The sequence below is a fragment of the Taudactylus pleione genome, unplaced genomic scaffold, assembly GCF_031769625.1.
Source record: "Taudactylus pleione unplaced genomic scaffold, aTauple2 ptg000800l, whole genome shotgun sequence".
NCBI lineage: Eukaryota > Metazoa > Chordata > Amphibia > Anura > Myobatrachidae > Taudactylus > Taudactylus pleione.
Genome location: NW_028285202.1, coordinates 328439 through 343536, shown reverse-complemented (window position 1 = coordinate 343536; position 15098 = coordinate 328439). Strand labels below are relative to the sequence as shown.

General features: G+C 49.0%; 1 protein-coding gene across 1 annotated transcript in view; it reads right to left on the bottom strand.

Annotated features, from left to right (window-relative positions):
• The window catches only part of LOC148474898 (gastrula zinc finger protein XlCGF48.2-like), a 53423-nt gene extending 45958 nt beyond the window's left edge, over positions 1-7465 (bottom strand). The window contains exons 1-5 of the mRNA XM_088458007.1: positions 7373-7465; positions 2270-2461; positions 1077-1200; positions 860-957; positions 459-699 (exon numbers count right to left, since the gene is read on the bottom strand). Coding sequence (XP_088314133.1) covers positions 459-699; positions 860-957; positions 1077-1200; positions 2270-2461; positions 7373-7450 — 733 coding nt within the window. The 5' untranslated portion in view covers positions 7451-7465. The remainder of the gene's footprint in view (positions 1-458; positions 700-859; positions 958-1076; positions 1201-2269; positions 2462-7372) is intronic.
• Between the last annotated feature and the right edge of the window lie 7633 nt (positions 7466-15098).

Here is a 15098-nt window from a genome sequence, read left to right as displayed (position 1 = left end):
TGGAGGAGACTGGTCAGATCTCTGGGCTGGTAACACACAGTGACATGATGTGAGGAGGAGAGCAGGAGTATAATAGGGGCTGATGGCTCCTGATGTATGAGATACACCAGAGAGTGTGGGGAGGAGACTGGTCAGATCTCTGGGCTGGCAACACACAGTGACATGATGTGAGGGGGAGAGCAGGAGTATAATAGGGGCTGATGGCTCCGGATGTATGATACACCAGAGAGTGTGGGGAGGAGGCTGGTCAGATCTCTGGGCTGGTAACACACAGTGACATGATGTGAGGGGGAGAGCAGGAGTATAATAGGGGCTGATGGCTCCTGACTCCCCCCCTTGGAAATACATTTCCCTCATTAGTCTGTACTGACAGTAGAGGTTGTAATATAAAAGTTTGTTGTAGTGACTGGTCGAGAAGAATATGTGACTCTGTTCTGTAATAAGTGTTTATTACTCACCTGTGCTGATATCTGTAGGGATTTCCTCCTCCTTACACTGCTGATCACCTCTCACATATGTCTCTTCTTCTCCCTTTGTATCTTCTGCCTTTATATCAGTCACATACGTCGCTTCTTCTCCCTCCATATCTTCTGCCTTCATATCAGTCACATATGTCTCTTCTTCTGCCTTTATATCAGTCACATACGTCTTTTCTTTTCCCTGTATAACTTCTTGGTTAATATTTGTCAAACGGTCAACCTAGATAATCCCAAAAAAAAATTTTTTTTAATAATGCCAGATATAATTAAGATTAAGCACAAGAATATCTAAGTATAAGACACACACACAGCTTCTATACAGATTATATATATGGTGACATTCACTTTGGTATATCGGTGAGACTCTAAATCCCATCTACCTGATGCTCCTGTGGAATCCTGTGATCCTCCTCTGCGCAGTCCTGTGAATATAGAGGACGGGCACATCTCTCTTGGATATTTCTGTTACTGGGTTCATCTGTAGGAGACACACAGTGACAGAGTACATTGTATATATGTGATTATCAGGTGATGTGTGCATATAGGGGCCCCCCATAACTGCTGTCCCTTGTATAATAAATGACAGTCTCCTCTTACCCAGTGATGTGAGGGTCCGGTGATTCTCAATCATCACGTCCTTGTACAGACCCCCGTGTTCCTCTATATAATTCCCCTCCTGCATGGAGACACAGACAGTGACATCCTGACACCTTATAGGAACCTGACACACACAATGATACAGTCATCACCCAGACACATCCCCTGGTGTTACTGTATAATGTCCCATTCCCAGCAGTCACCTCTCCAGTCATCACCCAGATACATCCCCTGGTGTTACTGTATAATGTCCCATTCCCAGCAGTCACCTCTCCAGTCATCACCCAGACACATCCCCCGGTGTTACTGTATAATGTCCCAATCCCAGCAGTCACCTCTCCAGTCATCACCCATACACATCCCCCGGTGTTACTGTATAATGTCCCATTCCCAGCAGTCACCTCTCCAGTCATCACCCAGACACCTCCCCCGGTGTTACTGTATAATGTCCCATTACCAGCAGTCACCTATCCAGTCATCACCCAGACACATCCCCCGGTGTTACTGTATAATGTCCCGTTCCCAGCAGTCACCTCTCCAGTCATCACCCAGACACATCCCCTGGTGTTACTGTATAATGTCCCATTCCCAGCAGTCACCTCTCCAGTCATCACCCAGACACATCCCCTGGTGTTACTGTATAATGTCTCATTCCCAGCAGTCACCTCTCCAGTCATCACCCAGACACATCCCCTGGTGTTACTGTATAATGTCTCATTCCCAGCAGTCACCTCTCCTGTCATCACCCAGACACATCCCCCGGTGTTACTGTATAATGTCCCATTCCAAGCAGTCACCTCTCCAGTCATCACCCAGACACATCCCCCGGTGTTACTGTATAATGTCCCATTCCCAGTAGTCACCTCTCCAGTCATCACCCAGACACATCCCCTGGTGTTACTGTATAATGTCCCATTCACAGCAGTCACCGCTCCAGTCATCACCCAGACACATCCCCTGGTGTTACTGTATAATGTCCCATTCCCAGCAGTCACCTCTCCAGTCATCACCCAGACACATCCCCTGGTGTTACTGTATAATGTCCCATTCCCAGCAGTCACCTCTCCAGTCATCACCCAGACACATCCCCTGGTGTTACTGTATAATGTCCCATTCCCAGCAGTCACCTCTCCGGTCATCACCCAGACACATCCCCTGGTGTTACTGTATAATGTCCCATTCCCAGCAGTCACCTCTCCAGTCAGCAGCTGAATGATCTTGTTGGTGAGTTCCAGGATCTTCTGGTCATTGTGTCTCTCATGTATCAGTGAGTGAGGTGGAGGCACCGTGATGGGGCTCTGGGTCCTGCTCAGTCCTCCTGACACATGGGGACGGCTGCTGGGTGTCTCACACTTACCTGATGTTTTCTTCACTACTGAGTAATCCTGTTTATTGGGGGGAGACATTAAAAAAAGCTAAACTCTCCATAAGGAGTTGATATTTTAGGAGCTAATTGTGCAGAATATAAGGGTCTTTTATACAATTACAATCCCTATTCCATTTGTAATTAATTCAAATATATAGGAAAATGGAAAGTAAGTTGTACCTCACCAGTCATCTTCGTTTTAATGATAGAATAAAAAATACATACTGATACTGTATCTGAGAGAGTCTCCCTGCTGCTCGGCTACAGCTGGACTGATCTGACCAGTCCCTGTATTATTACTATAGATATAAGTGATGTCACTGTGACACTCCCAGATCCCCTCACCTCCCCAGTCATGTCCCTGTATTATTACTATAGATATAAGTGATGTCACTGTGACACTCCCAGATCCCCTCACCTCCCCAGTCATGTCCCTGTATTATTACTATAGATATAAGTGATGTCAGTGTGACACTCCCAGATCCCCTCACCTCCCCAGTCATGTCCCTGTATTATTACTATAGATATAAGTGATGTCACTGTGACACTACCAGATCCTCTCACCTCCCCAGTCATGTCCCTGTATTATTACTATAGATATAAGTGATGTCACTGTGATACTCCCAGATCCCCTCACCTCCCCAGTCATGTCCCTGTATTATTACTATAGATATAAGTGATGTCACTGTGACACTCCCACATCCCCTCACCTCCCCCAGTCATGTCCCTGTATTATTACTATAGATATAAGTGATGTCACTGTGACACTCCCAGATCCCCTCACCTCCCCAGTCATGTCCCTGTATTATTACTATAGATATAAGTGATGTCACTGTGACACTCCCAGATCCCCTCACCTCCCCCAGTCATGTCCCTGTATTATTACTATAGATATAAGTGATGTCACTGTGACACTCCCAGATCCCCTCACCTCCCCCAGTCATGTCCATGTATTATTACTATAGATATGTGATGTCACTGTGACACTACCAGATCCTCTCACCTCCCCAGTCATGTCCCTGTATTATTACTATAGATATAAGTGATGTCAGTGTGACACTCCCAGATCCCCTCACCTCCCCAGTTATGTCCCTGTATTATTACTATAGATATAAGTGATGTCACTGTGACACTCCCAGATCCCCTCACCTCCCCCAGTCATGTCCCTGTATTATTACTATAGATATAAGTGATGTCACTGTGACACTCCCAGATCCCCTCACCTCCCCAGTCATGTCCCTGTATTATTACTATAGATATAAGTGATGTCACTGTGACACTCCCAGATCCCCTCACCTCCCCAGTCATGTCCCTGTATTATTACTATAGATATAAGTGATGTCACTGTGACACTCCCAGATCCCCTCACCTCCCCAGTCATGTCCCTGTATTATTACTATAGATATAAGTGATGTCACTGTGACACTCCCAGATCCCCTCACCTCCCCAGTCATGTCCCTGTATTATTACTATAGATATAAGTGATGTCACTGTGACACTCCCAGATCCCCTCACCTCCCCAGTCATGTCCCTGTATTATTACTATAGATATAAGTGATGTCACTGTGACACTCCCAGATCCCCTCACCTCCCCAGTCATGTCCCTGTATTATTACTATAGATATAAGTGATGTCACTGTGACACTCCCAGATCCCCTCACCTCCCCAGTCATGTCCCTGTATTATTACTATAGATATAAGTGATGTCACTGTGACACTCCCAGATCCCCTCACCTCCCCAGTCATGTCCCTGTATTATTACTATAGATATAAGTGATGTCACTGTGACACTCCCAGATCCCCTCACCTCCCCAGTCATGTCCCTGTATTATTACTATAGATATAAGTGATGTCACTGTGACACTCCCAGATCCCCTCATCTCCCCAGTCATGTCCCTGTATTATTACTATAGATATAAGTGATGTCACTGTGACACTCCCAGATCCCCTCACCTCCCCAGTCATGTCCCTGTATTATTACTATAGATATAAGTGATATCACTGTGACACTCCCAGATCCCCTCATCTCCCCAGTCATGTCCCTGTATTATTACTATAGATATAAGTGATGTCACTGTGACACTCCCAGATCCCCTCACCTCCCCAGTCATGTCCCTGTATTATTACTATAGATATAAGTGATGTCACTGTGACACTCCCAGATCCCCTCACCTCCCCAGTCATGTCCCTGTATTATTACTATAGATATAAGTGGTCACTGTGACACTCCCAGATCCCCTCACCTCCCCAGTCATGTCCCTGTATTATTACTATAGATATAAGTGATGTCACTGTGACACTCCCAGATCCCCTCACCTCCCCAGTCATGTCCCTGTATTATTACTATAGATATAAGTGATGTCACTGTGACACTCCCAGATCCCCTCACCTCCCCAGTCATGTCCCTGTATTATTACTATAGATATAAGTGATGTCACTGTGACACTCCCAGATCCCCTCACCTCCCCAGTCATCTCCCTGTATTATTACTATAGATATAAGTGATGTCACCGTGACACTCCCAGATCCCCTCACCTCCCCAGTCATGTCCCTGTATTATTACTATAGATGTAAGTGATGTCACTGTGACACTCCCAGATCCCCTCACCTCCCAGTCATGTCCCTGTATTATTACTATAGATGTAAGTGATGTCACTGTGACACTCCCAGATCCCCTCACCTCCCCAGTCATGTCCCTGTATTATTACTATAGATATAAGTGATGTCACTGTGACACTCCCAGATCCCCTCACCTCCCAGTCATGTCCCTGTATTATTACTATAGATATAAGTGATGTCACTGTGACACTCCCAGATCCCCTCACCTCCCAGTCATGTCCCTGTATTATTACTATAGATGTAAGTGATGTCACTGTGACACTCCCAGATCCCCTCACCTCCCCAGTCATGTCCCTGTATTATTACTATAGATATAAGTGATGTCACTGTGACACTCCCAGATCCCCTCACCTCCCAGTCATGTCCCTGTATTATTACTATAGATATAAGTGATGTCACTGTGACACTCCCAGATCCCCTCACCTCCCAGTCATGTCCCTGTATTATTACTATAGATATAAGTGATGTCACTGTGACACTCCCAGATCCCCTCACCTCCCCAGTCATGTCCCTGTATTATTACTATAGATGTAAGTGATGTCACTGTGACACTCCCAGATCCCCTCACCTCCCAGTCATGTCCCTGTATTATTACTATAGATGTAAGTGATGTCACTGTGACACTCCCAGATCCCCTCACCTCCCCAGTCATGTCCCTGTATTATTACTATAGATATAAGTGATGTCACTGTGACACTCCCAGATCCCCCTCACCTCCCCAGTCATGTCCCTGTATTATTACTATAGATATAAGTGATGTCACTGTGACACTCCCAGATCACCTCACCTCCCCAGTCATGTCCCTGTATTATTACTATAGATATAAGTGATGTTACTGTGACACGCCCAGATCCCCTCACCTCCCCAGTCATGTCCCTGTATTATTACTATAGATATAAGTGATGTCACTGTGACACGCCCAGATCCTCTCACCTCCCCAGTCATGTCCCTGTATTATTACTATAGATATAAGTGGTCACTGACACTCCCAGATCTCCTCACCTCCCCAGTCATGTCCCTGTATTATTACTATAGATATAAGTGATGTCACTGTGACACTCCCAGATCCCCCTCACCTCCCCAGTCATGTCCCTGTATTATTACTATAGATATAAGTGATACAGTGACACTCCCAGATCCCCTCACCTCCCCAGTCATGTCCCTGTATTAGTACTATAGATATAAGTGATGTCACTGTGACACTCCCAGATCCCCTCACCTCCCCCAGTCATGTCCCTGTATTATTACTATAGATATAAGTGATACAGTGACACTCCCAGATACCCTCACTTCCCCAGTCATGTCCCTGTATTATTACTATAGATATAAGTGATGTCACTGTGACACTCCCAGATCCCCTCACCTCCCCAGTCATGTCCCTGTATTATTACTATAGATATAAGTGATGTCACTGTGACACTCCCAGATCCCCTCACCTCCCCAGTCATGTCCCTGTATTATTACTATAGATATAAGTGATGTCACTGTGACACTCCCAGATCCCCTCACCTCCCCAGTCATGTCCCTGTATTATTACTATAGATATAAGTGATGTCACTGTGACACTCCCAGATCCCCTCACCTCCCTAGTCATGTCCCTGTATTATTACTACAGATATAAGTGATGTCACTGTGACACTCCCAGATCCTCTCACCTCCCCAGTCATGTCCCTGTATTATTACTATAGATATAAGTGATGTCACTGTGACACTCCCAGACCCTCTCACCTCCCCAGTCATGTCCCTGTATTATTACTATAGATATAAGTGATGTCACTGTGACACTCCCAGATCCCCTCACCTCCCAGTCATGTCCCTGTATTATTACTATAGATGTAAGTGATGTCACTGTGACAGTCCCAGATCCCCTCACCTCCCCAGTCATGTCCCTGTATTATTACTATAGATATAAGTGATGTCACTGTGACACCTCCAGATCCCCTCACCTCCCCAGTCATGTCCCTGTATTATTACTATAGATATAAGTGATGTCACTGTGACACTCCCAGATCCCCTCACCTCCCCAGTCATGTCCCTGTATTATTACTATAGATATAAGGGATGTCACTGTGACACCTCCAGATCCCCTCACCTCCCCAGTCATGTCCCTGTATTATTACTATAGATATAAGTGATGTCACTGTGACACTCCCAGATCCCCTCACCTCCCCAGTCATGTCCCTGTATTATTACTATAGATATAAGGGATGTCACTGTTACACTCCCAGATCCCCTCACCTCCCCAGTCATGTCCCTGTATTATTACTATAGATATAAGTGATGTCACTGTGACACCTCCAGGCCCTCTCACCTCCCCAGTCAGCAGGTAGATGATCTCCAAGGTGAGATGTAATATTTGCTCAGTCGTGTGGCTTCTGTCCGTGTCCATCCTTAGTGACTCAGCGATTTATATAGGACGGGTTTCACCATCCTGTGACTTCCAGAAAAACAGGGTCTCTTTCCACACTGCACAGTAGTCTATGAATACATATAATTATTAGTATAATAAGTATCATAGAGGACAATGAGCGTCCAATAAATTCTCCATTCCTGGTCAGCATTTCACAGAAGTTTACCTGACCTGTTTTATAAAGCTGCTTAGTGACCGTTACACAATGTTCTATTGCTTAAGGTTAAACCAATGGTCCTCTCATGGCCAAGAGTTTCAGTCCTCTGAGACCAGAGCTGGACTGGCTCACCGGGGTATTGCTAGAATCTGCTGCTAGTCCATGCGCGGCTACCTGCACCCGCTCCCCAACATACAATCGCCATTGCTGATGTCACAATCAGTCACGGATGCAGACTGTAGGTACAAGTGCAGAGAGCCAGGTGCCTATACACATTGCGCCAGGATAAACAGACTGGCAGCGGATCATGGCAATACACGGGTGAGCCAATCCTTGAAGGAGGAAGTTATTTCCGAAGCACGTTGGTATGGGGAGGACCACTGCCTTCTGAAGCTTGGGGGAGATAATCGCTGTTCAATCGCAGGAGGTGATATACTCGGGTTTTACATCCATCTCCTTACGCTTTTATCAGTGCCTACCTCTAGGCTTTATTAGGTACGCAGGAAATCCTGGAGGGTTTTTTTTTTTATGACTGTCACTGATAGATCCATTCTATCTTCTGATGAAGCCGCCGATACTGGTTTAGAGGCGGGGAAGCGCATAAAGATTACCGGATATCAGCTGGAGTTTGAACTTTATTTTACAAGCCTATAGAATGTCGCTGAACACATTGTACTGGGATCACAGAACATTACGCAGCCGATTGCTCGATCAGCACTGGAGAGGAATCCAGCTCACTAATGCAATGCTTTTTCCTCAAGAAAGAGAAGTGGTATATGATTGCTGGCTTTCCATACATAACTCTGTACATTGCCTGGCCAGGAATGTTTATGTGCAATTAAGGACTGACTTGACAGATTAAAGCCTTTTTGCGAGATTGCTGGTGAATAATTGCTGCATATGCTTATAACGGAATACATACGATTTACCGCCGGTGGTTCTAATCCCAACAGCGGCATCCCGGCAGAGGAGGAAATCCCGATCATCCTCAGGTATGTATAAACTAACCTAATTCTACCCCCTAACCCTCCCTTAGGGGTGCCTAACTCTAACCTCCCCCCAAGTGCCTAAATCTAACCCCCCCTTCCCCGTCGCCTAAACCCAAGTCCCCTGGGGGGGTGCCTAACCCTAACCTCCCCCCAGGGGTGCCTAACTCTAATTCCCCTAGCCTAAACCTAACCTCCCTGGGTGCCTAACCCTAAGTCCCCCCCCCCCAAACGGCTATATTACTTCAGGTTAGCAAATACAACTGACCGTAACATTAATGTGTGCTATTAACACATATGACAGATATTTAACCTCTGCTTGAGTTGTACCGATGCACAGCGCTAAGTACATGGACTGTGATTCTGAAGCAATTGCGATATTGCTATATATTCTTGCCTTCTAAAAAGATTAAGCTGAATTATCTGATTCTACATGTGCTTATATAAATGGGATTCATTTTGCTAATAGTGCTACTATACTTTTTTACCTTCTTGTTTTTTTTTTCGCTATACCGGCCGATGTATATTATATTGTGTCTAATTGTATATTAAATAGACCATTTTCTAAGCGCTTTTTCCCTATTTTGTGTCTACTTTATGTTTAGGGCAGTGGTTCCCAAACTTTTTTGAGTCACAGCGCCCTAGAGTATCAGAATTGTTTTCAGGGCACCCCTAAGTTTAAGGGGTCTATTTACTAAGCTGTGTTAGGAGACAAAGTGAATGGTGATGAGGTACCAGCCAATCAGCTCCTAACATTTTTCAAACACAGCCTGTGACATGGCAGTTAGGAGCTGATTGGCTGGTACCATATCACCGTTCACTTTATCTCCTAACACAGCTTAGTAAATAGACCCCTAAGTTTGTTATTGAGAAATTAACCAAAAAATGTAGTGAAGTACGAAAGTGAAGTAAATTGTGCTGACCTGTCATCCTTAGGTACAGTTATGTGGTGGGGGACAGGTTTGCACTTCTGTTTATCCACATATTTACATTACATTGGCCATAAATTATTTGATTTGGTGCTGGACCACCATCCACCCCTGCAAGTGTCCTGGGTGCCACAGGTCACAGTTTGGGAACCACTGGTTTAGGGGTTGAATATCCCCTGATTAAGAGCTGCTGGGTGTCTAAATAATAATCTATATTGTTTCTTAAATAGCACCTAAATATTTTAGAGTTACGTCCAATAAATTTTGACTGTTTTACGCTATGAGAGGCTGTTATTTGTGATTCTTTTGAAGGATCTCTCACATAAATGATGAGGATTACATGAGATCATTGTCTCACCATTCAAAAGTATAAAAGGAGAGTGTGGATGTCAAGGAAAGATTAAAGAAACCTTGATGGGTCCATATCTCACCGTGTAAAGGTGTGCATTCCCTTGACCAGGAGGATTTCTGTGAAAATATACTGCATTCTCTAATTTACATACCAATTCTGTTCTCTCTCATTCATGTTATATGGGAGATATACTGTATACCAGAGCTTGGTGCCCCTTCTCTATGTTATATATTTGGTGTAATTTGTCCCTCTTGAAATCTTTTACAAATGTGCAAACTGGATTATGTGATCTCCATTTTATTTTCTGTTTCAGAAACACGGATATCAGTTTGGTCACCAGAATGCCATCAGCAATGCATAGGCCACACTGCTAACTATGGGGGCTGCAGGAATCCAACAGGAGAAACTATTCACTTCCTAAATATGGGGGAAAGGCAAGATCTGGCTTTGTCCAGCTAATATGCTGGGGATAAGGTAATGCCATCTTTTATATACAGACCCCTCTGAATGCTCGTCCATAACTTTGGTACGAACTCTACCTACCTGAATCAGCTATAACTTCCTCATAATATCAGTACCAGTCACCCCCTCTCACCAAGTACCAGTAAACCCCTTCACCCACAATACCAGTCCCTCCTCTCTCCCAGTACAAATCTCCCCGCTCTCACAGTACCAGTCACCCCGCTCTCACAGTACCAGTCACTCTCCCTCTCCCAGTACCAGTCACTATCCCTCTCCCAGTACCAGTCACTCTCCCAGTACCAGTCACTCTCCCTCTCCCAGTACCAGTCACTCTCCCAGTACCAGTCACTCTCCCTCTCCCAGTACCAGTCACTCTCCCTCTCCCAGTACCAGTCACTCTCCCTCTCCCAGTACCAGTCACCCCCCCTCTCCCAGTACCAGTCACCCCCCTCTCTCAGTACCAATCATCCTCCCTCTCTCAGTACCAGTCACCCTCTCCTCTCCCACAATACCAGTCACATCCCCCCTCCTAGTACCAGTCACCCTCTCCTCTCTCAGTACTAGTCATCCCCCTCTCTCCCAGTACCAGTCATACCCTCTCTCCCAGCCTCCTCTCTCAGTACCAGTCACCCCCCTCTCTCCCAGTAGCTGTCAGACAGGGGACAGACAGATGAAGGACAGAACTTACTGCAGCAGAGGAGCCCGGTCACTGGCAGCGATCACCGGGGGGATGAGAGTCAGAGATCAGAGAGACCGCAGCTGGGGACGAGGCTTGGCATACAGGAAGTGCCCGTCACGTGATAGGGATCAGACGCAGTAACGAGGCTTGGAATACAGGAAGTGCCGGTCACGTGGTGCAGTAGCCATAGAAACGCGGCTGTGATACAGGAAGATGGGTGCAGGGGGTGATGTGAGGGTTGGGTAATGTTTAAATCCCCTTTTCGGAGAGGACCCTGACGTCATCAGCCAGTGCCCAGCGTCATTCCCTACCATCCAAGTGGGCATAGAGGGGGAAAATAACCTGAGGGATAGGTGGTTTAGAACGAGGTGCTAGCAACAACCGTAATTTGGGAGAGGAGGATGATGGGGGATGTCTGTATCTACAGGAAGAGCTGCTGAGGGGGCAACATGGAGCCTGATCTGCACTAACTCCTACATATCCTATATTGGAAAGGTACATTATATATAGATAGATATAGTAAAGGAGCGAACATACACTGGGCGATTAGGAAAGACTGCACGATTACGACATAGTAATCGTTCAGTCGTTCCTGATCCCCTGTAGTGCCTACACTGAACGATCAGTCGTTTAGTGAGTGCAGGCTCCCTCCCTCATCATTGAACATGGCCAATCTGTCGTTGCCGACAGATTGTGCTACATGTTCAGGCGATGGACAATGTTGGAAATGACCAGTGGGAGCGCGCATCGCTGTTCGTTTCTGTCATTATAGTGCACGATTACTGAGCGATTGCGCAATTACGATGTCGTAATCGTGCAATCGCTCAGTAATATTGCCCAGTGTGTACGCAACTTAGAGCTATATAGAGATATTGCCATAGAGAGAGAGCCCGGCCGTCCTCATCACCTACATTACCGCCCAGCCCGGCCGTCCTCATCTCTTACATTACCGCAGCCCGGCCGTCCTCATCTCCTACATTACCGCAGCCCGGCCGCCCTCATCTCCTACATTACCGCAGCCCGGCCGTCCTCATCTCCTACATTACCGCAGCCCGGCCATCCTCATCTCCTACATTACCGCAGCCCGGCCGTCCTCATCTCCTACATTACCGCAGCCCGGCCGCCCTCATCTACATTACTGCAGCCCGGCCGCCCTCATCTCCTACATTACCGCAGCCCGGCCGCCCTCATCTCCTACATTACCGCACAGCCCGGCCGTCCTCATCACCTACATTACCGCAGCCCGGCCGTCCTCATCTCTTACATTAACGCAGCCCGGCCGCCCTCATCTCCTACATTACCGCAGCCCGGCCGCCCTCATCTCCTACATTACCGCACAGCCCGGCCGCCCTCATCTCCTACATTACCGCAGCCCGGCCGTCCTCATCTCCTACATTACCGCAGCCCGGCCGCCCTCATCTCCTACATTACCGCAGCCCGGCCGCCCTCATCTCCTACATTACCGCACAGCCCGGCCGCCCTCATCTCCTACATTACCGCAGCCCGGCCGCCCTCATCTCCTACATTACCGCAGCCCGGCCGCCCTCATCTCCTACATTACCGCAGCCCGGCCGTCCTCATCTCCTACATTACCGCAGCCCGGCCGTCCTCATCTCCTACATTACCGCAGCCCGGCCGTCCTCATCTCCTACATTACCGCAGCCCGGCCGCCCTCATCTCCTACATTACCGCAGCCCGGCCGCCCTCATCTCCTACATTACCGCACAGCCCGGCCGCCCTCATCTCCTACATTACCGCAGCCCGGCCGCCCTCATCTCCTACATTACCGCAGCCCGGCCGCCCTCATCTCCTACATTACCGCAGCCCGGCCGTCCTCATCTCCTACATTACCGCAGCCCGGCCGCCCTCATCTCCTACATTACCGCAGCCCGGCCGCCCTCATCTCCTACATTACCGCAGCCCGGCCGCCCTCATCTCCTACATTACCGCAGCCCGGCCGTCCTCATCTCCTACATTACCGCAGCCCGGCCGCCCTCATCTCCTACATTACCGCAGCCCGGCCGTCCTCATCTCCTACATTACCGCAGCCCGGCCGTCCTCATCTCCTACATTACCGCAGCCCGGCCGTCCTCATCTCCTACATTACCGCAGCCCGGCCGTCCTCATCTCCTACATTACCGCAGCCCGGCCGTCCTCATCTCCTACATTACCGCAGCCCGGCCGTCCTCATCTCCTACATTACCGCAGCCCGGCCGTCCTCATCTCCTACATTACCGCAGCCCGGCCGTCCTCATCTCCTACATTACCGCAGCCCGGCCGTCCTCATCTCCTACATTACCGCAGCCCGGCCGTCCTCATCTCCTACATTACCGCAGCCCGGCCGCCCTCATCTCCTACATTACCGCAGCCCGGCCGCCCTCATCTCCTACATTACCGCAGCCCGGCCGTCCTCATCTCCTACATTACCGCAGCCCGGCCGTCCTCATCTCCTACATTACCGCAGCCCGGCCGTCCTCATCTCCTACATTACCGCAGCCCGGCCGTCCTCATCTCCTACATTACCGCAGCCCGGCCTTCCTCATCTCCTACATTACCGCAGCCCGGCCGTCCTCAACTTCTACATTACCGCAGCCCGGCCGTCCTCATCTCCTACATTACCGCAGACCGGCCGTCCTCATCTCCTACATTACCGCAGACCGGCCGTCCTCATTTCCTACATTACCGCAGCCCGGCCGCCCTTATCTCTTACATTACTGCAGCCCGGCCGCCCTCAACTTCTACGTAACCGCAGCCTGGAATTATCATCTCCTACATTACCGCAGCCAGGCCGTCCTTATCTCCTACATTACTGCAGCCCGGCCGTCCTTATCTCCTACATTACTGCAGCCCGGCCGCCCTCAACTTCTACGTAACCGCAGCCTGGAATTATCATCTCCTACATTACCGCAGCCCGGCCGTCCTCATCTCCTACATTACCGCAGCCCGGCCGTCCTCATCTCCTACATTACTGCAGCCCGGCCGCCCTCAACTTCTACGTAACCGCAGCCTGGAATTATCATCTCCTACATTACCGCAGCCCGGCCGTCCTCATCTCCTACATTACCGCAGCCCGGCCGTCCTCATCTCCTACATTACTGCAGCCCGGCCGCCCTCAACTTCTACGTAACCGCAGCCTGGAATTATCATCTCCTACATTACCGCAGCCCGGCCGTCCTCATCTCCTACATTACCGCAGCCCGGCCGTCCTCATCTCCTACATTACCGCAGCCCGGCCGTCCTCATCTCCTACATTACCGCAGCCCGGCCGTCCTCATTTCCTACATTACCGCAGCCCGGCCGTCCTCATTCCTACATTACCGCAGCCCGGCCGTCCTCATCTCCTACATTACCGCAGCCCGGCCGCCCTTATCTCCTACATTACTGCAGCCCGGCCGCCCTCAACTTCTACGTAACCGCAGCCTGGAATTATCATCTCCTACATTACCGCAGCCCGGCCGTCCTCATCTCCTACATTACCGCAGACCAGCCGTCCTCATTTCCTACATTACCGCAGCCCGGCCGCCCTTATCTCTTACATTACTGCAGCCCGGCCGCCCTCAACTTCTACGTAACCGCAGCCTGGAATTATCATCTCCTACATTACCGCAGCCAGGCCGTTCTTATCTCCTACATTACTGCAGCCCGGCCGCCCTTATCTCCTACATTACTGCAGCCCGGCCGCCCTCAACTTCTACGTAACCGCAGCCTGGAATTATCATCTCCTACATTACCGCAGCCCGGCCGTCCTCATCTCCTACATTACCGCAGCCCGGCCGTCCTCATCTCCTACATTACTGCAGCCCGGCCGCCCTCAACTTCTACGTAACCGCAGCCTGGAATTATCATCTCCTACATTACCGCAGCCCGGCCGTCCTCATCTCCTACATTACCGCAGCCCGGCCGTCCTCATCTCCTACATTACTGCAGCCCGGCCGCCCTCAACTTCTACGTAACCGCAGCCTGGAATTATCATCTCCTACATTACCGCAGCCCGGCCGTCCTCATCTCCTACATTACCGCAGCCCGGCCGTCCTCATCTCCTACATTACCGCAGCCCGGCCG